General features: G+C 42.4%; 1 protein-coding gene across 6 annotated transcripts in view; it reads left to right on the top strand.

Moving 5' to 3' along the window:
• Positions 1 to 24,622, top strand: part of Cnot4 (CCR4-NOT transcription complex subunit 4) — a 117,858-nt gene extending 93,236 nt beyond the window's left edge. For 4 of the 6 annotated variants that reach the window (XM_065233925.1, XM_065233943.1, XM_065233961.1 and 1 more), the window contains exons 8-15: positions 51 to 458; positions 533 to 859; positions 13,285 to 13,524; positions 13,740 to 13,970; positions 14,040 to 14,246; positions 14,303 to 14,479; positions 14,547 to 14,653; positions 24,416 to 24,622. In XM_065233925.1, coding sequence (XP_065089997.1) covers positions 51 to 458; positions 533 to 859; positions 13,285 to 13,524; positions 13,740 to 13,970; positions 14,040 to 14,246; positions 14,303 to 14,479; positions 14,547 to 14,653; positions 24,416 to 24,607 — 1,889 coding nt within the window. In that variant the 3' untranslated portion in view covers positions 24,608 to 24,622. The remainder of the gene's footprint in view (positions 1 to 50; positions 459 to 532; positions 860 to 13,284; positions 13,525 to 13,739; positions 13,971 to 14,039; positions 14,247 to 14,302; positions 14,480 to 14,546; positions 14,654 to 24,415) is intronic. The other 2 variants (XM_065233952.1, XM_065233969.1) reach the window with 1 other exon arrangement.
• Positions 24,623 to 24,835: the final 213 nt, after the last annotated feature.

Consider the following 24,835-nt stretch of genomic DNA (forward strand, 5'->3'; position numbering starts at 1 on the left):
AAGGCGTGGATCATTGAGACTAAATGCAATTCTTTCTTCTATTTCCGCAGTTGTGGGTGGTAATCTGGATAGTAACCAGCCCACTGGTCTCACATCCTCCCAGCTGCCGGATCTCCTCAGCGGTACCAACGATACCAACGAGCAGCACACAAAAGAGATCCTCAAGAATCTGGGCAACATTCAGCAACAGCAGCAGCAACAACAGCAGCATCATCTGCTGAACAATCTGCACCTGCAGCAACAGCTGAGTGGGCTCGGTCTTGGAAACGGTAGTGTCGAGAGCCTCGCAGGTCTTGGCACTGGCAATACCGATGATTGGGAGGCCGCCTTTAGCAAATATATGATGCGCAACAAACTGGACGTTGAGCATCAAGAGGAGCTCTTACGCATGCAGGAACTGCAGAAGCGTAACCTCATCAACAGTGGACTGAATGGGACGCAATTCAATGGCTTTAATGGTAAGTTTAGCGTCCTCCGTAAATCCCCCTCAGTCCTAAATGCTGATGGTATACACTTTTTCCTCTCGTTTCAGGAGATTACTCAGATTACTTTCACAACACAAACGAACTTAATAGTAGGTTACTGAGTCAGCAGCAGCAGCAACAACACCAACAGCAGACTCATCAGCGTTTACAGCAGCAACAGCAGCAACACTCCGACATCAATCACATCTACGCGGGTAACATGTCAAAGTTCTTCGACTTTCACAAGAACCAACAACAGCAGGCAGCACAACAGCAAACTCCACCCTTTTTACTCAACGGACACTCGTCGGTGCCTGCAGCGGATCCGATGAACATTGCCAACCTGCTCGAGAACAGCCGGTTAAACTCGCACTTCCTAGAACAACACTCGAATGGTAAGTTTTTCGAAATTCCTAGCAGTGGGTCGTTTGAAAATAGTACCTCATGATTTCATTTATTGCACACCGTCTTCGACTACCTCGTACAGACTGATTACTTAAAACTAAAACTTGTTTAATCTAAACCTCTTATTCTATTACAAACTCATTACAAACATCATTAAAGGAACGCAAACATGAATTAAAACAGATATTGAATCCAAAGTTAGTTCTGTGGAATGGAATTGCCAGTAATGGGGAGTTACGAAATCTACGAGGAGGAATGTTCCATGGAATCCGTTCCAGCAGTTCGGGACAGTCCACATTGCCGGTGATTAGGTCGAAGATGAAAAGTCGTTGCAATTTGATACGCCTTGCTGAGGGAGATTCCTAATCAATCAGCATGCATCGGTCTGGATAACTGGGAAGAATTACTGGATCATTCCATGGGAGCTGAGGTAAAGCAAACCGCATGAAGCTTTTTTGAATCCGTTCAATCGTAAGAATATGCGTAGTGTAAAATGGAGACCACACTGGGGAAGCATATTCTAAGATACTACGAACCAGCCAGCGAGCAGAATTGTGTCTTGAGGCAATAAACGTCGGTGAAACCAGAAGCATGACGACGAATGAAACCAAGCACAGTGTATGCTTTGGCAGTTACGATGCTTATGTGTTCGCAAAACGTTAACCTGGAATCGATCGTAAGGCCTAGATCGCAGATTGAGTTTACACGCTCTAGGGAATCCGGTCCCATGCAGTATGGATGAAGAGTAACTCTATTGCTACGGGTGAAGGATATCACTTTGCATTTTTTGGTGTGGACGCGTATGCCGTTGTCACCGCACCAGACTAGCAAACGATTTATTTTTTTTTTTTTTTTAACTCTTTATTTGTTCCACATTCAAAATAAATTACATTTCATTTTAACCTAGGTGCTCCAGTTACTGCAGTAACGTACCAGCCTTAATTGTTATGATATATATCTAAGTGTTTTTACATTGTTCATGTCTTGGCAATTTGTTATTTTAAACAGGTTTTTTAACCTGCATGTCAGTATAACAATTGATATCTTAAAACTAAAAACTAAAACTAAATCTTATCTAAGTATAAAGGGAATTAATCGTTGCAATTGAGGATTGCAACGATTTTTGCCTGAAATTATTAATTATTTTGTTGGACATTTGTGCTAAAGTCTCAACATTCGAAATTCTATGTACTTCGGTTGTACTGTACCAGGGAGGCAACTTCAAAATCATTTTCAGAATTTTGTTCTGAATCCTTTGAAGTGCTTTTTTCCTGGTAGTGCAGCAACTAGACCATATTGGTACAGCGTAAAGCATGGCCGGTCTAAAAACTTGTTTAAATATTAGAAGTTTATTCGTCAGGCAAAGTTTGGATTTCCTGTTAATAAGAGGATACAAACATTTTATATATTTGTTACATTTGGCTTGAATGCCCTCAATGTGATCTTTAAAAGTTAATTTATGGTCAAGTATTAATCCAAGATATTTCACTTGGTTTGACCAGGAAATTGGAACTCCGTTCATAGTGACTATGTGGCTACTACTAGGTTTCAAAAAGGAAGCCCTGGGCTTATGTGGAAATATTATAAGTTGAGTTTTGGAAGCGTTGGGAGAAATCTTCCATTTTTGTAAATAAGAAGAGAAAATATCTAAACTTTTCTGCAGTCTGCTGCAAATAACACGAAGACTTCTTCCTTTAGCGGAAATGCCTGTGTCATCAGCGAACAAAGATTTGTGGCAACCCTGAGGCAAATCAGGGAGGTCCGAAGTGAAAATGTTATACAATATAGGCCCAAGAATGCTACCCTGAGGAACTCCTGCCCTAACAGGTAGTCGATTAGATTTGGAATTTTGATAATTTACTTGAAGAGTTCTGTCAGTTAAATAATTTTGAACTAATTTCATAATATAAAGTGGAAAATTAAACTTTTTCAATTTAGCAATCAAACCTTCATGCCAAACACTGTCGAATGCTTTTTCTATGTCTAGAAGAGCAACTCCAGTTGAGTGGCCTTCAGATTTGTTTGAACGAATTAAATTGGTAACTCTTAAGAGTTGATGAGTAGTTGAATGCCCATGGCGAAATCCAAACTGCTCATCTGCAAAAATTGAGTTCGTATTGATGTGAAGCATCATTCTATTCAAAATTATCTTTTCAAAAAGTTTACTTATTGAAGAAAGCAAACTTATTGGACGGTAGCTAGAAGCTTCAGCTGGATTTTTATCCGGCTTCAAAATTGGAACAACTTTTGCATTTTTCCATTTATCAGGATAGTATGCCAAATGGAAACATCTGTTAAATAATTTTACCAAGAAAGACAAGGTACTCTCTGGGAGTTTTTTGATGAGGATATAGAAAATTCCATCATCACCTGGAGCTTTCATATTTTGAAATTTTTTAGTTATAGACCTTACTTCGTCCAAATCAGTCCCCCAGGAATCATCAAAAATATTTTCCCGAGAGAAAATATTCAGAAAATCCCAAGCAACCTGATTCTCAATAGGACTAGTAAGACCCAAACTGAAATTATGGGAACTCTCGAATTGCTTAGCAAGTTTCTGAGCTTTTTCCAAATTTGTGATCAAAATTTTACCACCTTCTTTAAGCGCTGGAATAGGCTTTTGAGGTTTTTTCAAAATTTTTGTGAGTTTCCAAAAGGGTTTGGAACTCGGGTCTAATTTAGAAATATTATTTTCAAAAGTTTTGTTCCTCAGGGCAGAGAATCGCTTTTTAATTTGTTTTTGCAAATCCCGCCAGATAACTTTCATGGCAGGATCGCGTGTTCTTTGATATTGTCTCCTACGGACATTTTTAAGACGGATCAAGAGCTGAAGATCATCGTCTATTATAATTGAATCGAATTTAACCTCGCATTTTGGTACTGAGGCAGCTCTTGCTTCAACTATAGAAGTAGTCAGAGATTCAAGAGCATAATTAATTTCATCTTTGGTTTGCAAAGGAATGTTTGGATCGAAGTTATATTCCATAAATGTTCGATACTGCTCCCAATCAGCTCTATGGTAATTGAAAGTAGAGCTGTTGGGATTACAAATTATTTCTTGGGATATTTCAAAAGTTACTGGAAGGTGATCAGAACCGAAGTCAGCATGGGTAACCAATTGGCTACAAAGTTGACATGAATCAGTTAAGACCAAATCAATAGTGGAGGGATTTCTTGCAGAAGAAAAGCATGTTGGGCTGTTTGGATATTGAATAGTGTAATAACCTGCAGAACAATCATCAAACAGAATATTACCATTGGAATTGCTTTGAGCATTATTCCATGAGCGGTGTTTTGCATTAAAATCACCAATAATGAAGAATTTAGACCTATGACGGGTAAGTTTCTGGAGGTCACCCTTGAGAAAATTCTTTTGCTGGCCTACGCATTGGAATGGCAAATAGGCAGCTATAAACGTAAGTTGTCCAAATTTTGTTTCAACAGAAACCCCCAAAGTTTCAAAAACTTTGGTTTCAAATGAAGAAAGAATTTTATGTTTGATTCGTCTATGAATAATGATGGCAACGCCACCACAGGGTCCATCAAGACGATCATTTCTATAAATCAAGTAATTTGCGTCCTTCTTAACCTTATGGGCAGGTTTAAGGAACGTTTCAGTTATAACGGCAATATGCACGTTATGAACTCTTAAAAAGTTAAATAGCTCGTCTTCATTATCTTTAAGAGATCGAGCATTCCAATTTACAATATTTAATGCTTTAAAATCCATTACTGAATTTTAAAGTCATGACAATATTATTTGCAAATTTTACTCCAGTTTGAATAGCATCAAACATGGAGTTAGATTTAAGCATATCAGAAATCATGTCAATTAATGATTTCTGTAAAAATTCCATTTTGGGGGCAGTAATGCTTCCTAAGTCAAAATTGTCAAAATTTCCATTAGAACGTTGGTTAGTATTTTGATTTCTACCCGCTGCAATAGCAGCATAGGTAGCTCCATTAACTCGCTGAACATTGTTAGCAGCGAGGGGAGTAGGTACAGATGAAACATTTGAAGCAGGGGAGATATTTGTACCTACGGGTAAGAATGTAGAATTTGTTCCTCGCTGACCGTTGTTAACAGCAGAGGAATTTGTACCTGGTCGGAAACGTGAAGCGTTTCCTACCTGACGGTTAGAACGAAATTGTAGGATCGCTTTGCGAGTCTTACATTCCCAAAAATTGGATTTGTGGTTTTCACCACAATTTGAACATTTAAATTTCTTAGGATCTTCCTTCACAGGACAGTCATCCTTTGCGTGAGAGGAATCACCACAATTCATGCATTTAGCTGGCATGTAGCAATTTTTAGTTCCGTGACCCCATCCCTGGCACTTACGGCACTGGGTGAGGTTTTGGAAATTTCCTCCAGTCTTCCTGAAGTGTTCCCACTTCACTCGGACATGGAGCATAAGGCTAGCTTTTTCTAAGGCCTTAAGGTTGTTTAGTTCACTAGACTTGAAGTGAACTAAATAAAAATCATTAGAAATCCCGTTGCGCGAATCGCCAGGACGGGATTTCATTTTCATTTTGATTACTTGGAGTGGCACAACTCCAAGTAATTTTGCCAGTTCATCTTTGATCTGATCCAGGGATTCACCACTGGGCAGTCCTTTCATGACAACCTTGAACACACGTTCAGTTTTGGTGTCGTAAGTAAAAAATTTGTGCTTCTTCTCAGTAAGATACTTGAGAAGACATTTAAATCCGTCCAAGGTTTCAGCCAATACGCGGCATTCACCCCGACGTCCAATTTGTAGTGAAAACTTAACTTTCACGAAATTCAAAAGTTCCATGCGAAGAGCATGGAAATCGGTAGTGGTTATCACAATAGGGGGAATCTTTTCCTTCTTGGCATTAAGCCGGGAAAGTTTACTAGAATTTTTCTTGGATGATGGATCATTCTCATCATCCGTGAGCAAATCAAATTGATTACTCAAATTAATTTCATCAGAAGGGGGGTCAAGAGTTTGCCCCTTTCTTTTGCGTTTAGGCGCCATGGCGGCAGTAAATTTTTATCCAAATCGACTTCCAAGCAGATTACTATAAGAATCTGAAGGATCGAAGAGGAATTTTCCAAATCGATATCCAAGAAGGATTACCTCGGGTAGGGTCCAAACAAGGATCGAAGAGGAATAAGAGTTGAACAAGGTAGAAAATTTTTACAGGTTGAGCACTGAAAAGTGCTGTTTAAATTTGTTGTAGCTTTAGGTAGTAGTAACACTTCCTTCAGCAAAAAGCAAATAGATCCGCACGGCAAGAGAGCACGATGCGGACTGGGGAGCAAACGATTTATATCTTCTTGTACTGCAACACAGTCAGCAGGAGAAACAATCACACGAACAAAATTTTAGGTCATCAGCATAAGACAGTTTGGACGATGAGAGTAGCTCACACAAGTCATTCACATAGATGATAAAAATAAGAGGACCGAGAACACTGCCTTGTGGTACGCCAGATGGAGTGTCGAAGGTCGTGAAACGTACGGAATTTACCACCACGAAAGCATTGCGGTCAGACAGGTACGAGTTGAGCCATTCCGTGATCCAGGTGGGGAATCCAATACGATTCATTTTGCTAATGATGAGGTTGTGCGGAACTGTATCGAAAGCTTTCGCAAAATCGACGTAAACCGAATCCACTTGCTGTTTTGATGCTATATCACGTGATATCGCTGACACGTAACACATTAGGTTTGATGTCGTTGAGCGGTGATTCATAAAACCGTACTGGCTGTTGGAGATGATCGGGGCAGTAACTCTGCAGAGAGCTGTGTGGATCAGTTTCTCCAACATCTTACTGAGAGTGCAATGTATGGATATACCACGATAATTGGTGACACATTTTCTATTTCCAGACTTGTGGATCGGTACTATGGATGCCGTTTTCCATGCATTTGGGAACGTTCTGTCTTGGAGCGGTCGGTTGAAAATAGCAGCGATGGGCGACGCAAGCGTAGCGGCACAGTTTTTCAACAGCACAGGAGGCAGGCTGTCCGTTCCGGGTCCTTTCGTTGAATCGAGATTTTCGAGGGATTTCTGAACATTGTCTGGAGAAAACTGGATGCATTGTAGATTTATGTTATGAGACGGAATCTGCTCGAAGCCTTACCTTACCTTACCAATCAGACTAAGGCCTTGTTGTCCTCTGCTGTCCGAATAAGTCGTCTCCACTCTACTCGCTCCATGGCCACACGCCAACGCCAACCTCGTAGTCTGCGAAGGGTCCGCAAGTCGCCTTCTACTTGGTCGATCCACCTTGCCCGCTGCGCGCCTCTTCTTCTTGTTCCTGTTGGGTCGCTTTCTAGAACCATTTTCACTGGGTCGTCGTGCGGCATTCTTACTACGTGCCCAGCCCACCGTAGTCGCCCAATTTTTGCAATGTGGACGATGGATGGTTCTCCCATCAGCTGGTGCAATTCGTGGTACATTCGGCTCCTCCACGTTCCGTCATCTCCACCGTAGATGGTACGCAACACCTTCCGTTCGAAAATACCAAGGACGCGTTGGTCCTCCACGAGTATAGTCCAGGTCTCGTGGCCGTAGAGCACCACCGGTCTAATCAGCGTCTTGTAGACAGTCAACTTCGTGCGGCGGCGAATTTTATTCGACCGGAGCGTCCTCCGGAGTCCAAAGTAGGCACGATTCTTTGCCATAATGCGTCTTTGAATTTCTCTGCTAGTATCATTTTCGGCGGTCACCAGTGAGCCCAAATACACGAACTCATCGACCACCTCGATTTCGTCACCGTCAATCTGAACTCGGGGTGGGAGGCTAACATTGTATTCCCTAGAACCTCTTCCTTTCATGTTTTTTGTCTTTGATGTGTTTATGGCAAGTCCAATCCGCCTAGCTTCAGCTTTCAGTCTTATGTACGTTTCCGCCATCGTCTCAAAGTTCCGTGCCATGATGTCAATGTCATCGACGAAGCCAAGAAGCTGGATGGACTTCTTGAAGATCGTGCCACTCGTGTCTATCCCAGCTCTTCTGATCACACTTTCTAACGCGATGTTGAATAGCAGACACGAAAGTCCATCACCTTGCCGTAACCCCCTTCGAGATTCAAGGGGACTCGAGAGTGTCCCCGATACTCGAACAACGCACATCACTTGATCCATCGTCGCCTTGACCAATCGCGTCAGTTTATCCGGAAATCCGTACTCGTGCATAATCTGCCATAACTGATCTCGATCGATTGTGTCGTATGCGGATTTGAAATCGATGAACAAATGATGTGTGGGCACGTTGTATTCGCGGCATTTCTGCAGAACCTGCCGAATCGCGAAAATGTGGTCCGTGGTAGCGCGGGCACCCATGAATCCCGCCTGGTATTGTCCCACGAACTCTCTTGCAAATGGTGACAGGCGGCGGCATAGAATTTGGGAAAGTACCTTGTAGGCGGCGCTCAGCAGTGTGATTGCGTGGTAGTTGCAGCAATCCAACTTGTCGCCCTTTTTGTAGATTGGGCATACGACACCTTCCATCCACTCCTCCGGTAAAATCTCCTCCTCCCAAATCTTGGCAATTACCCAGTGCAGCGCTCTAGCCAGTGCTTCACCACCGTATTTCAATAGCTCACTTGGCAGTTGATCTACACCAGTTGTTCTTCAGCCGACCGATCTCCTCCTCAACTTTTTGAAGATCAGGGGCCGGTAGCCTGTCGTCTTCTCCGCGTGCTCCAAGGTCTGTTGCCGTGCCACCTTCGTTTTCTGCTGCTTCACCGTTGAGGTGCTCGTCATAGTACTGCCTCCACCTCTCAATCACCTCACACTCGTTCGTGAGAAGGTTACCGTCCAAGTCCTTGCACATATCGGCTTGCGGCACGTAGCCTTTGCGCGAACTATTTAGTTTCTCGTAGAACTTCCGTGTGTCGTTTACGCTGTACAGATTTTCCATCGCCTCGCGATCTCGGTCTTCCTGCTGACGCTTCTTCCTTCGGAAAACCGAGTTTTGTCTGTTCCGCGCTTGTCTGTATCGCTCCACATTAAATCTTGGGCGGTGTTGCAGCATTCTCGCCCGTGCTGCATTCTTTTCCTCTACTAACAGTTTGCATTCGCCGTCAAACCAGTCATTTCTTCGGTCCGGGATTGCAGTACCTAGTGCCGCTGCAGCAGTACTACCTATGGCTGAACGGATGTCCCTCCAGCCATCTTCAAGAGAAGCTGCGCGTAGTCCTGGGCAACTCCGGCGTCCCCTAGTTGCTCAATGTTGGGTCGCGGCGTTCGACTTCGACGGGTGTTATGAACCGTCGAGAGTTTTGAGCGCATGCATACTGCAACTAGGTAGTGCTCCGAATCTATGTTCGCACTGCGGTACGTGTGGACGTTGATAATGTCGGAGAAGAATTTCCCGTCGATTAGAACGTGATCGATTTGGTTTTCTGTGTGTTGGTCAGGTGATCTCCAGGTGACTTTGAGGATATCCTTGCGGTGGAAAAAGGTACTTCGAACTACCATTCCTCGAGAGGCTGCAAAGTTCACGCATCGTTGGCCGTTGTCGTTCGATACGGCATGCAGGCTGTTTGGCCCGATTGCCGGTCTATACATTGTCTCCCGTCCTACCTGAGCGTTCATGTCGCCGATGACGATTTTGACGTCCCGTTGCGAACAGCCGTCGTACACCTGCTCCAGCTGCGCATAAAACGCTTCTTTCTCGTCGTCGGGTCTCCCTTCGTGTGGGCAGTGCACGTTGATGATGCTGTAGTTGAAGAAACGGCCCTTAATCCTCAACTTGCACATCCTCGCGTTGATCGGCTGCCAACCAATCACGCGTTGGCGCATCTTACCCAGCACTACAAAGCCGGTTCCCAGCTCGTTGGGGGTGCCACAGCTGTGGTAGAAAGTAGCCGCTCGATGTCCGCTTTTCCATACCTTTTGTCCCGTCCAGCAACGTTCCTGCAGTGCTACGACTTCGAAGTTGCGTGGTTGAAGTTCGTCATAGATTAACCTATCGCAGCCCGGGAAGCCGAGCGATTTGCAGTTCCATGTTCCGAGTTTCCAATCGTAGTCCTTATTTCGTTGCGTAGGTCTGTGCCGATTGTTCCGATTCGTATTTCTTTCTTCAGTATTTGCAACTTTATGTTTTTTTCCAGGGCGGCTTATTGGGCCTGCCCCAACCCCCTGTCTCGGCGGGGGACCATCGTGCACAGCTCTGTTTAGAGTCCCACGCTGGCACTAGGACGGTGATCAGCCGCTCCTAACATGGAGAACAGACGCCGTTTTGAGCCGCACCTCCATGGTGAACAGACGCTCGGGTTTGGTGAAGCATTTCCTCTATCACCGTACTATGGTTACCGCGCCAGTGTTCGCGTCGCACCTCTTCACTTTGCTATTGCCGGATTGGCAACATTGCCTAGGCTACGCCACCCAGCTGTGTCCATGTTTTAGCTGGTAGTCTGGAACTTGGAACTTGTGAGGACCAGGGCTAGGTATTCCGCTCCTTCCAGGTTGTCAACTCACCATTTTGTGGCTCGAAGCCTGCTGTTGAACGGGTGATGCTTTACTAAATACGTTCTCAAAGAAATCAGCAGAGAGATTAGCTGTCTCCGAGCATGAGCGAGAAGTGGTTCCTTCGAAGTTGACCGATCCAGGGATGCCGTTGTCAGCTTTGCGTTTCTTAATGAAATCGCAAAAGCGCGAAGGAATTTCCTTGACGGATGTCTGTATCCTACACAAATAGTTTTCATGTGTTGTAGAAAGGATGGCTTTGTACTCCAACTCAAGCTCAACGAGTCTAGCTTTATAGGACTCATTTGCGCAACTTACGAAGCGTATGTAACTCTGCAGTCCACCACGGTTTGTTGAAAGCAGAAATCGGTGCTTGTCTCTTTAGAGGTACATGATGATTTATAACTTCAGAGAGAGATTCGTAGAAAGCTGATAACTGAAGCATAACTTGATAATTGTAATTGTGTGTGTTGTAAGTCAAAGTCGCATGCCAAATAGTCAAATTTGAAACATTTGTCCTGATCGTCAAGTACAACACTCTCGTCAAGTAGTAAAATCATTGCTTTGTGATGATTATCGACAGTTAACAGCGACGCAAGTACTGCAATCAGGTTAAGATACTCCGGGAGATGGGTGAACGTCAGGTCAAGGAATCTTTCGTTCGTGTTGACAATGTTATTAATCTGCCTCAAGCCATTGGAAAACATAGCTACTGTAAAGTTTCTCTCAGTATCAGTCAAGGCGTTTGAAGGAATAAAGCCATTAATGTCCTCGTCAAGATGCCATCGCAGATTAGGAAGATTAAAATCACCGATTGATAGGATTATGTCAGTCTCCGATAAACGATCTGCCACTTGTTGAACGGCCCTTGCGTGAGCATTATATTGCTCGGCACGCGAGTTAGGTGGAAGATAGATAGCCACTACATAGAGCGAATGAGATTGCAATTTTATGCAAACTGCATTTTGCTCAAGATTTTCACAGTTAGCTATCGAAATAGATTCACACTCCAGGTAGTTTTTGGCTGCAATCAGTACACCACCGCCCCGCAAATGAGGACTGGTTAACTCATTGCGATCATAGCGGAAGAAAACGTAATCCGATGAAATTTCACTGCTGTCAATATCAGCACGGAGCCATGTTTCCGTAAAGACAAGTACTTCATAGTCACAGCTGGACAAAAGCAGACGGAGCTGAGCAATTTTTGTGCGCAAACCTCTGACATTCTGATAATACACAGAAAACATGCGATCGGTGGTACGGTTTGCTGCGGAGGGCGCAACGGGACTCGGCGGCATGCTTGAAGAGATGATGTCAGGTACAGCAGTTACTGTGAGAGATGATTCAGCAGCTTCGATAGCGCCAATATCCGAGTGAAACCCGTTTGAAGTGTGGAGACTAGAATCGATGGGCATTACTGGAGGAGAAAAGTATTCCACACATGTGTGTACTTGCCTGCGATGACGGTTTGGAAGACCCCTTCTCCATTCTCATACACAGGTCCGGGATGGCTGCTGAGCGCTGACGGGAGGGACTCGACTATGCTGAGAGGATTAGGGGCTTCCATGAAGCTAGCAGGAGTGCATCCCGGTGCCGGAACAGTTGCTTCATATGGAGAGAGGCGAGCATGAAGTGGCTGGCTAGAAACGACGGACGTATCAGGTACATAATTGCCTTCACCAGACCCAAACACAGGGCCGGGACGGCTGCTGAACGCTGGCAGGAGAAGCACGACTGACTGTGATCGGGGGATCAGAGGCTTTCGAGTTTCTCAAGCTGTTGCGTCCCGGGATGAAGCTGATCAATTTGCAGAAGTGATCGAAGAAGTATCTGTTGTTGGTTTCCGGTTCTGATTGTTAACTTGCTAATTTTGAACTCGTTTCAACCAAAACCAATGATGCGATTTCGAGAAACTAAGCTAAAAAATTTCTGAAACTTTGCTCAAATTTTTGGAATTTCGCCGAAGTATTTTAACAAAGCGCCAAGAAATTTAACCAAGGTCCAAGAACTTCAACGAAGTTTGAGCAACTTAAGGTAAGCTCTGAAAACTTCAGCGAATTTTCAAATATTTCAGCATAGTTCAAAACACTCCCAAGAAATTCAGCGAAGTTCTAAAAACTTGAGATAAGCTCTGAGAACTTCGGAAAAATTTCGGGAACTTCTGATAATTTACAAAAACTCTAATGAGAAGTTCTAAGATATGTTGAGAAGTTCCAAGAACGTCTGAGAAAATGCAATAACGTCTGAGGAGTTCCAAGAACGTATGACGAGTTCCGAACTTCTGAAAAGGGCCAACAACTTCTGAGGAGTCCCAAAACTTATGACAAGTTTCGAGAACTTTAGGGAAATGCCGGAACCTTTGAGAAATTTCGAAAATTTTGGAGTGGTGTCTAGTTTATGAAATAAGCTCCGCAGGGTGACAAGCAGGGTTACTTCCACTCACTTGCTATAAAAAAATATTTTTCAGAATTATGAAATCATGAGATGGTATAGTGATAATTAGTACTTGTAAGTTACAAGATGAGGACGTGAAGTATGTGTTTGACACATACAATCTGCCAATATTGCTTTCAGTGCGTCACAATCAGCCATTTTACGACTCGCGAGTGCTCACTCTGAGTGAACGCTCATGAATCATAAGATCGCTTATTGTGTCGCTCTGAAAGTAAAATTGACAGGTTACTTACAAGTACAACATATCATTATATCATCTAATGATTGCATAATTCCGAAAAATATGTTTTTATAGCAAGTGAGTGGAAGCAATCCTGGTGACAAGTGAATCGGGAAAAGCGGGGAAAAGCCTGGAATTCGAAGTCACCGGGGGAAAAAGCCGTTCGTTCAGTTTTTTAGCTGTGTCATCATTTTGGTTGGAAGTTTTAAGGGTATAAGTTTACTATTTTTTCTATTCATACGACCCATTCTTACTTGACCATTGGAAACAACATCTAACAAAATTCCGTCCAGGTTTGCTAGGTTCCCAGCAGCTACAGAAGCAGCGAATGCTTAATGGTCAGCTGAATGCTCACAATATCCTGTTGAACGGGGCTAATCCACAGCAGCAGCAGCCGCAATCGCAGTCGCAGCCACCAAACAATAGGCTTCACAATTCACAACAGCAGCAGCAACAACAACAACCACAACAACCGCAACCGCAACCACAACAGCAGTATCCACAGCAAACACCAGTCGTAGACGACGATTTAGGTAATGTATCACCAACGTCTGAAATCTTTGGATCGACCGTTAGTCTAAATCTAAATAACTATTCGAAAACTGCATCCTTAGTAGCTATTTGGAGTGATAGATAGCATAGTAGTTGCCAAAAAACACAGTTTCTGTGCGAGAGAGTTATTTATTTTTCGTCTATTTCGCCGTCGGCCAAAATCCTCTTGCTCCCCAACACAACGCGCTGACTGCAGGCAACATTTTAGGCTTTGATCCCTTCTTCGAGACCCAGAAAGCACTGGCCGAGCTGATCAACGACGAGATCAACCAGCAGCAGATCACACAGAGTGCGGCAGCGGCCGCGGCAGCAGCAGCAGCAGCCGCCAACCACAGCAAACTGATGGAGAACGTGCAGCGGACTCGGATGCCACCGCCTGGCTTCAATCACATGAACGCTTTCGGCTTCGGTGTTCCGAGAGCGCAAGGTTTGTTTGCTTTGCACTCCGTCCACTGGGATGAGATGAGAAGATCCACTAACTTTTTTGTATTTGCAGTTTCAGGCAGTAAAATCCTTCCGTTCATGAACCTAGGGAACAACGCACCGCAGCAGCCACCACAGCAGAGTAACTGGGGTCAGCAGCTACAGCAGCAACAACAGCAGCAGCAACAACAACAACAGCAGCTGCCATTTTTGGGATTCCAGCCGAATGATCAGACTCATTTGACTCCACCCCAACAGCAAAACGGACACAGCAAACCTAGTAGGTCATTTCTGTTTCCTCAATAGTCCAAAATGCTGAGAATTTCATCCCAACAGGTTACGGCAACAACTTCACCGATTGGACCTCGTTCGATCCGGCCATCGTCTCGTTTCGTCAATTTTCGTTTATGAACGGACCAGCCAACCAGCCCGGGGATATCTTTCTATCAGCGCAACAACAACAGCAGCAACAGAACCAACTGAATCAACCGAACCTTCAACAACCAGGACAAGGTATGAATAGCCCATCTTAAGCTTCAAACACCTCGAAATCATAATTCCACCTTCTTTCCGTTATCAGGATTCGGACACCATGGCATTAACTTGCCGTCAAGTCTGATGAATCAACAACAACAACAACAACAACAACCGCAGCAGCAGCAACAGCCGGGAAATCCGCAAGCACAGGTAAACTATGAAGACATTTTCCTTCATCAACATCATCAGCAACGGCTGCTGCAAGAACAACTTTATCAGCCACAGCCAGACCAACAGCAGCAAGCTCACAGCAATTTGAACGATTATCTCAGCAAGTTGAGCTACCGATTGTTGTCGTCTTGAATTGGCAATCGATGTTATTTGTTTCTCAGCATGTTTGGGGTTTCCCTATGCCCTTGGTTAGAGATTTGTCATGCAGGCACGCAAAATATTGTTTGAAGGAAGCAAACTGGAATAAATTATATCATTCAAATCGGTTTTACTTGCGCAATGTGTCCTTTCCGTTTAATCAACAATCCGAGAAGAAGTGTCTTTCTTTCCCTTATTGGCTTTGACTGTTGGAATTTGACCTCCCCCCACCCACCGTGACCAATCGTGACGAAGGTGTTTCGGTATCGAGTTCAGGGTTGTTACAGCTGGCGTCTCGCGTGGATTTCGCTCGTCTTTAAAAGCTCTGGGGCGTGGATTTTTCGGAAAGCTTATCAATGAAAATGAAATCATTTATATACAGCAACAACCTGATTTTGCTAGCCCTTTCAATTTTAGATAGCCGTAATTCCAAATCTTTCTCATACATCTTCAAGATCGATGCATGAGGTGCAATAATACCACGTAGAACATAAGAACAGATTTTCAAAAAGGGGGCTGACAAAATCGGGTCATTAATGCACTAGTATTTTTCATATACGAACCGAAAAGTAAAATATTTGTAATCGGTTTACGAATGTTCATGGTGCATTACAAATGTTTGAAAATTTGAATAATATTCGTCAAGTGGCTCGTTGTCTTATAGCGAATTCGTTTATTATTCAGTTCCAACCTGGATCGGGTATCAAGATTTGGTGTGCTTGTTTTCTGACAAACGTCAGTTTGCTCTTTTTTTTTAAACCTAGCTCGGGTTGAGGTTCGCACTGACAAAAAATTCGGTTTCACGCTATTTATGAACGTCTAGAGAGTCTGATGAATCAGTATGCGTTGGATCCCATGTAAGAGACTACCGCTTCTCCAATGACAACTGTGATGATCCTTGAACAGATAATGGTTGGGTTGTTTTATCGACTGTCTCGGGGAGCTAGTTGCAGCGAGTCTGGTCGTCGTCTCAAAGGTCTTTCAGTACATGTTGGAACTCGGAGAGCTTGACGACGGACACAGTATTACAGCATACCGTGATGTTCGTATATGCAGGTAGGTTCAAGGCAACAGCTCGATACTCAGCTGCGAAAACATTCCCGGTTGTGTTGCACGCTTTGCAGGCCTGTCCTCCAAGAGTAACCAGCTCTGAAAACCGATTATTATTCCTGATGAATGTGGGCGTCTTAGTAGAATACCGTTATAGAGAGAGACGGATTAGTAATTTCCATTTAATTCCACTACCTTATTTGCTTATTCTTGACAGATACGCGTATTTCGTCTACAATGTGCAGACTTCTTCAGTGTCTTATATTGTCGCTAGACTTGAAAACCGAAATGACCAACTCGCGACAATCGATTTTACTCTTGTTGTGTACGTTAAAGATAACGTCGCATCTAGTGCGAACTATAGCGCATCATTTGACGAATACAGCGCACTGGATGCGATGTTATGTTTAACGTACATAACGAGAGTAAAATCGATTGTCGCGAGTTGGTCATTTCGGTTTTCAAGTCTAGCGACAATACTTATACTCGACTGTAGTACCCATAATCGCATATCAGTCCCATCTTTGCTTGATTTACTATCCATAAGGGACTGATATGCGATTATAGGCAGTGTAGGACGGATCTCTCTTTAATCTGATAGTATTCCAACGACTACCACATTAGAGAGAGAAAGAAATCCGCCCTACAGCCATCGGTTAATTAGAACACACGAAACAGTGCAACGGTTTGAGGTGTATCGATAGATAGGTTTAGTCGAAAACCATTTGCCAAATTGGAATTCAACTAGAAATTCCAAGTTATGCCACGGCTCGGGATTTTGTTCGGCTACCATCTAACTGCAACTTTTAATCGCAGGTTTCAGGAGATGTTGTATTAAAGCTGCAGCTTATTTTTCGAGTAATTTCGACAGTGAGCATCATAAGGGCGTAAACGCGATGATCGATTCTCTTCGTCGATTTTCTCTTTTGTTAATAACTCGCTTGGATTAACGTTTCTCAGTGCGTTTGCTGGTGCTTTTGATAGCCAATACAACCTGTTACAGCACTGAGTTGAACAAATTCTAGAAAATTGTTTCTCTTAGCTGTAGCAATGCAAAGGGAAAACCGATGAAGAGAATCGATCATCGCGTATACGACCTTATGCATGCTCACTAGACTGATGCAAAATTTAACTTTTTCGCTCCACAGTGCTTAAATGGTTTCAAATCGGGTCCTGATTAGCCTCCCAAAGTTACAACTCATTTGGTTAGAAACAGACTTCGCACAAGCCATTTGAAGTCAACGACGCCGGTGGTGTAGTGGTAAGCATGATTACCTCTCACCCCAGCAGGCCTGGGTTCAATCCCAGTCGGCGCCGCCGGGATGTTCTGAGGCATAACATCTCTGATCACGCCTTCCTTCGGAAGGGAAGTAAAGCCGTTGGTCCCCGGTTCATGAGTTGATGGGTCGATAGGTAGGGTCCAGGTGTGGGAGCTGCCTTCCTGGCACGTCGGTAGCATTGGTGCTCAGCACGGAAAACAAGATCGACGGAAAAAAAACAAACCAAAGGAAAAAAAAAGCCATTTGAAGTTTACACGTAAATTACTATGGGAAATCTCAACTTTTTGTTCATTGCCTTCTAGTCTTTTTCCATATTGAGCTGCAGTTCGATAGCCATTATTAAAGAAAATTTTTTCAGCTACAACTTTGCTGAAGATCGTTTCTATGTAAAACGAGACAGGAAATAGTTATTAATTATTTAAGAGATTGGTAAACTTATGACATGATCAAGCAGCTGCTCTGTAGGCAACACTGTATTTTGCAGTGTGACATAGTAGTCATGATTTTTGTCCTCTATTCTACGCGCCATAAACACCAATGTTGCCTGCTGAGCAGTTGATTGAGCATGATCGTAAGACATCAGCGCATTGAACCATTGATAACTTTCGATTCTTCCATTTAATCAAAAAGTGGTCTTCGGCAAAGTTGTAGCTGGGAAAATTTCCTACAAGTACAGTTGAAAGTTTTTGAAGCAGACCGATATGGTGAATTATTAGATAGACATGAACAAAAATCTTGGTTTTACCATAGTAATTCCCATACAAACTTCAATTGGTTTGTGCCATCTCAGTTTCTCACCAAAGGGGTTCAAATTTTGAGAGGTTAGTCAGGATCCGATTTGGAATCGTTTAAGTATTGTGGAGCGAAAAAGTCAAATTTTGCATCAGTCTACTGGGGATCAAACTAGTCGATTTGATCCACAAGTGCACCACATTCGAAAATTCTGTGTAAATAGAACACAAGGGACGAGTTTGAAAGCCTGATAAAAATGAGTAAAGTTTGTAAGGGCTTGCTCGCCCTGTAAAGTGGGTAGATCACCTTTTCGTGGTATGTTACGGGATGTAAGATATACTACCGATTCCTGGTCCGGACTACTTCAAACTTGGGGAACAGGATTTTTCAGTAATCAAAGGAACACATCCTAGTCCTTGTTACTTTTCATGCCTTGTTGATAGTGACAAGACTCGGCTTTGTTCACCGAGGATGATCTTGAAACAAGGAAAAAATGAGTTAGTTGTCTTCATCTATGTTAATCCTAATCTTCTATTCGTTGTTCCCTAGTTTGAAGTGATTAAGATTAGGGTTCTGATGCATGGTCATTATAGGTGTTATTGTTTAATTTTGTTGCTAAGGAATCCAATTTTGACTGACAAAGGGGCGTGCCTTTGGAAGGTGTTTCAACACTCCGAAGGGTATAAATAGCGGGACCTTTCAATTAGAGTCGGATCCTTGCGTTAAATGCAAGAATGACAACTGTAAAACAAATCGAATACTTTATCATTTCTCAAAAGTGATGGAGTAATACGACATGTACTAAACTAAGGACACAACAGATCAAATTACTGGTCGCAGAGGTGTTAGTTCCCGAACAAAGGAAAAAAAGGCTTACTCAAAAGTGAGCAAAATTTTTTTTAATGCAAACAGAGTAGAAGTTACTACTTTTTCTTATTTAATATTACTCAGTTTTTGACATTTAGCATGAAATTTCGAAACTGAGTAGAAGTTACTCTATTTTGAGTTAAAAAGAACTTGTGTCTTAAAGGTCATTTAGATTGGAATTTACGTTTTCCACTTAATATTTGTTGAAAATTATCAAAAACCATTTTGAAGTTTTTTGCGAAATTCAAAATGCCTTATTTTTAAGCTTAATGTGAATGACGGACCATAACAAACAATTATGCAAAGTTTCATGAAAATCGGAGAAGGTTGAGTCTGAAATTCATTTTTTTCTTTGCTGGCCTGGAAATGCTCTAGTTTCAGGAAAATTGCATGAAGAAGTTTTAAGAACTTCCAGGATATCCAAAAAAATTTAGGGAAGTCAAGAAAACTTCAGAGAAGTAGAGGGAACTTGAGGAAAATTGTTGAATCTTTAAAGAAGAGCCTACAAAATTTACAGAGATCTTAAGAGTGGTTCCAATGTTTATGAAAGTCCTCATCAGTTAGGGTAAGTTTCAATAAATTCAAGACAGAACCATTAACTTCTGGGAAATTTTGAGATCCCTTAAGGAGTTCCGGAAATTTCAGGAACTTAAGAAAACATCAGTAATTTTCCTGAAATTTCACTTACGTCCAGAGAACTTCAAGGAAGTTTATAGGTTTTCAAGACAGTTCCATTCATTTCAGGACCGTATGAAGAACTTCAGGAGAATTGCGAGAATTTCAGGGAAGCTCTGAGAATATCAGGACGGATCAGAGATCCCGCAAAGTTTCAAAGGCTTCAGGAAAATTTCGGAAGCGTTTGGGAAATTAAGTGAACATCAGGGTAATGTGAGAACATTTAGTTTCGTGATTTTCATGGCAGTTTCGAGAACTTAAAAAAAACTTGCAGGAACTTCAGCGAAGATCAGAGAACTTCATGGCACTTCCATTATTTTCAAGAAAATTGCGAGGATTTTTAAGATGTTCCTAAATCTTCAAGATAGTTTAGAGAATGTCAAAGAATATTAGAGATTTTAAGTACTTCGAGGATACACAGAGCTCTTCACAGCAGTCCCGTTAACTTCAGAAAAAAAACGCAGTAAAGGCCCACGTACATTAGATCCGGATCGGACGCGTTGCGGCAAAGTGACAGATAAATCTATTGTCTAACTGTCAAATTTACGTCAACGCAACGCAAACGGATCTAATGTGGGTGGCCCTTAACATTCAAGTATGGTAATGGTAAGGCCAAAACGCAATGGGAGACTGAAACGATATGAAAATGAATCGCATGACAGTTGTTGTATGATTTTCGTTATGGGGTTCACTTGGATGATTTTAGTTCATTTCTGTTTTTGAATTCATTTATTGTTAATACCTTTTAAAATTTGAACGGTTCTTCAGTAAGTGGTTGATGTTATTTCCTTTTATGATATGTATGATGAATCATCCCATTTAATGTCAATTATCAGTCAATCGGGCATCTAATATTATTTTCAATGTTAAAGAAATCGGATAGCTCTGAATGATTAATCATGGAATGACGACATGGTAAATTCGCTCAGTGTAGTCCCATATGCATTGATCAATTTTATATTTCGTTAATAACTAAGCTGCAACAACATTCGTTGTCGTGTTTGATGTTTTTGGACGTTAGATAAGAACCTCATTTTTAAAACCATGTGGCGAAAAAACCACGAAATCTGTTTGCATAGCTGTGGTTATCAAAAAAGAAAGTCGATGAAGAGAATTCGATCAAAGCAGATGGGACCTTTTGAATTATTCATCTAGGTATGAACTATTCCGAAAATTTTGGGGATGTTCCGAAAAATTCAGGAACATTGTAGCAACAATCAATACGAAACTAACGATTTTAAATTGGCTCACCACTTTAGTAGCCTATTGGTCCCAAGCAAACGATTAACGTACCCTATTCTAGTCGAAATTCTATTACTACACTATGTTTTTTTTGATTCGCTATGAAAGTTTGACAGATAACATCAGGGGTGTGTGGATTCATGCAGAACATGCAGGGGTGAGATAAATAGCTTGGGACTGCTTGGGACCGTTGTTCTGGTACTGAGTGAGCCAAAAATAATAATGATTTTCGTCGGGACCCAGTGGTCTTAGAGTTACCTCTATGATTGTAGGGTCTTCGTTGGAATTTTATGAATATTAGGAAAATTTCCGATTAACATTAGGGACTGTTCATTAAGTACGTAGACAGTTAAGAAGGGGGGGGGGGGGTTGGCAATTATCCACGGCCCATACAAATTTTAAAAATTGTGTATGGACAATTGTCTACGCAGTTAATGAACAGCCGCTTAGTAAATATGGACACCTTAAAAGAAGTACCAGAAAGGTCAGAAAAGTTCAGGTAAAATAAGACATTTCAGGCGAAACAGCAATATTACAGGAAATTGCGGGAACTTTTAAAAAATATCGGGAAATTCAGGGAAGTCTTGAGAACTTAGCGAAGTTCGGCGATCTTTTGTGCAGTTTTAGCAGCATCAGGAAAGCACGTTAAATCTCAGGAAAGTCTAGAATTTTTGGGAAGTTTAAAGATGTTGAAGAATTATTTTCGACAATTTAAGGGCAGTTCCATTAGCTGCAGAAACATTTTGAGAACTTCATTGAAAATCTAACAACTACATTGTGTTTAAGAATAATAGCAACAATCAATACGAAACTAACGATTTCAAATTGTCTCACTACTTGACTAGCCTATTGGTCCCAAGCAAATCGACTAACGTACCCCATTCTAGTATAAATTCCAGTACTACACTATGTTTATTTTGATTCGCTATGAATGTTTGACAGATAAAATGAGGGGTTAGTGGATTCTCCTAAGTTTCGAGGGGTGAATCGATTAGCTTGGGACCGAAGATTGTACCAGAGCTGAGCCAAAAAGTTGAGCTCGTTTCTTCGGGACCTTCTAGTCTTAGAGTTACCTCTATGGTATAACCATAGAGGTAACTCTAAGACCAGAAGGTCCCGAAGAAACGTGCTCAACTTTTTGGCTCAGTTCTGGTACTCTCTTCGGTCCCAAGCTAATCGATGCACCCCTCGAAACATAGGAAAATCCACGAACCCCTCATTTTGTCTGTCAAACTTTCATAGTGAATAAAAATAAACATAGTGTAGTACTAGAATTTCGACTAGAATGGGGTACGTTAATCGATTTGCTTGGGATTAATAGGCTAGTCAAGTAGTGAGCCAATTTAAATTCGTTAGTTTCCACCGGTTGGTATAACGCAGCACTGAGCACAATATCTAGGCCAACAATTGAAATAGGCGGAACAACAAACGTAACAAATGGCATTAACCGCAAATTTCTCTAGAATAAAAACACATTCAAAAATCTAACACAAGCTTCGGAAAGAGCAAACTTCCTTTATCGAATGGCATTGTTAAGGCCCCCCCACATTAGATCTGATTGCGTTGACAGTTTGACAATAGATCTAGCTGTCACTTTGCCACAAAGCGTCAGATCCGGATCTAATGTTGGTCTGGGAGGGAGAAGCAGATAGCACACACGGAATTCATTGCATACTTGTTCTTCTTGTCATGAAAATTTGTGCCATTGAAATCAAATCAAAACAGGCGTAGCAAAATAGCGTGTTTTGCTTTAAGCGTGTAGTGATTGTTTGAGATTGTTTAGTGTGCAGTGAGAAACTGTACTTTTCTGTTTGGTATTTTACTATGCCACTAGATGTTTTGACAAACCTTGGTCTCTTCGCGACTCTCCCTCAGATGTTGGTGGCTCTTTAGTTTGTGTAGGTGTTTTTCGATTCTCGAGAAATTTGCCTATTTCAATTGTTTGTCTAGTACTCTTCTTCTGCCTGCATGACTGAATACACTTAAACCTTGACACTCTATTCTACTCTGCGAGAGAGAATGGCTGCGTGTTTTTTTGTTATCCTCTCTTGAGGCTCAACAAATGGAATATTAAAATTTAAAGGGTGATACGGTCAAAATTTGGTCAAGGGAAAACGCGTGTAAATCGGTGAAATCGTTTATTTAAAAAATCAAATTAAATTTCTTTTTCAAGTTCAATTAGTATAAAATTCAGGAAAAATAATCAGTTAGGCTTCCGCTTTTCCGCTTTTTAAAAAATCAAATTAAATTTCTTTTTCAAGTTCAATTAGTATAAAATTCAGGAAAAATATTCAGTTAGGCTTCCGCTTTTCCAAATCCGAATTGCCGGGCCTTACGCTTGACCCCTGCCATCAGATTTTGTACAGCCACCTTGTCCACCTTCTTCGCCGCAGAAAGCCAGTTTGCCTTGAACTGCTGCTCGCCCTTAGCAGTTTTTTGGTCTTCTTTAGGTTCCGCTTGACAATAGCCCAGTATTTCTCAATTGGGCGGAGCTCTGGCGTGTTGGGAGGGTTCTTGTCCTTGGGAACCACCTGCACGTTGTTGGCGGCGTACCACTCCATGGCCTTTTTACCGTAATGGCAAGATGCCAAATCCGGCCAAAACAGTACGGAACAACCGTGTTTCTTCAGGAAAGGCAGCAGACGTTTATTCAAACACTCTTTCACGTAAATTTCTTGGTTGACAGTCCCGGAAGCTATGAAAATGCTGCTTTTCAAGCCACAGGTACAGATGGCTTGCCAAACCAGATATTTCTTTGCGAACTTTGACAGTTTCATGTGCTTGAAAACATCTGCTACCTTTCCCCTTCCTTTTGCCGTATAAAACTCCTGTCCCGGAAGCTGCTTGTAGTCGGCTTTGACGTAGGTTTCGTCGTCCATTACCACGCAGTCAAACTTCGTCAGCATCGTCGTGTACAGCCTCCGGGATCGCGCTTTGGCCGTCGTATTTTGTTTATCATCGCGATTTGGAGTCACTACCTTCTTGTAAGTCGATAGTCCGGCTCGTTTTTTGGCTCGATGCACGGTTGTAGACGATACACCCAGCTTATTTGCGGCATCTCGGAGAGAGAGGTTAGGGTTTCGCTTGAAACTACAGGCAACTCTCTTTGTCGTCTCAGCGGCTTCCGGTTTTCGATTTTCCCCCGATCCAGACTTCCTGGCTGTCGACAAACGTTCCCCAAACACTTTAATTACATTTGTAACGGTTGATTTGGCAACTTTTAGCGATTTTGCCAACTTTGCGTGCGAGTAGCTCGGATTTTCGCGATGCGCGAGCAAAATTTTGATACGCTGCTCTTCTTGCTTGGACTGCATTTTGACAACTGAAGAGTGAATTCCAAAATCAAAATAGGAGCAACATTCTACACACACACACCTTTAAAATGAGGGGTGTTCAGGTTTTTTAAATGCAAAATTGAAAGAAATACGTCAAGTTGATATTGACCAAATTTTGACCGTATCACCCTTTAATCTAGTTTTTTGAAAATCTGGATTAAACCGCATATTATCCCCAATGGAGCATACCGCCATTAGACAATTTGATGCAATCTTGAAAGCTAATAAGTTTTCAAAATGTTAATATGATATCGGGAAATTAATTTCTTAAAATCAGGGGTCGGTCACCGAATTTTATACAAAATCGCATTCACTTGATTCGCATTATTTTCCGCGCTGTCAATCTCGTTTCTCTGGAACTTTGGCTATCCAACGTTGCTCATTTGCCATCGTGTGCATCCCAATTGTTTTGTCCATTGCAGGTCAACTTCTCGCACGCCGCCTCCAGCTGGCTCAACAACGAACAGAGCGCTTACATGAACAGCCTCACCAACGGATTCGGTGGATCGAACCAGTTCGACAAGTTCACCATCCCGATGCCACCCGGTTTCCAGGCGGCAGCAGCAGCAGCAGCGGCCGCAGTCAACAAACAGAAAGCCGAATGCATCAACTAAATGAATCACCATCACGGGGCGTAAATGTCAAAATTGTAGCAGCAGTCGTCAGCCGAACCCACATCCAAGACCTAGGAGAGCAGCAGCGTGTTCTTTTGCCGGTTCCGCGAGGATCGTGTGGAGCTTTTGAAAATCGTCAATTTCTGTGTTCCAGTTTCTGCATGTCTTGTTCATTTCTTTCTGTGACTTTCGATTTCTAGCCCACGGTGATATGTTTGTCATTCAATG

This window comes from Ochlerotatus camptorhynchus, unplaced genomic scaffold (assembly GCF_037179485.1).
Source record: "Ochlerotatus camptorhynchus isolate MF236.1 unplaced genomic scaffold, CSIRO-AGI_Acam_v1.1 ptg000037l, whole genome shotgun sequence".
Classification (NCBI taxonomy): Eukaryota; Metazoa; Arthropoda; class Insecta; order Diptera; family Culicidae; genus Ochlerotatus; species Ochlerotatus camptorhynchus.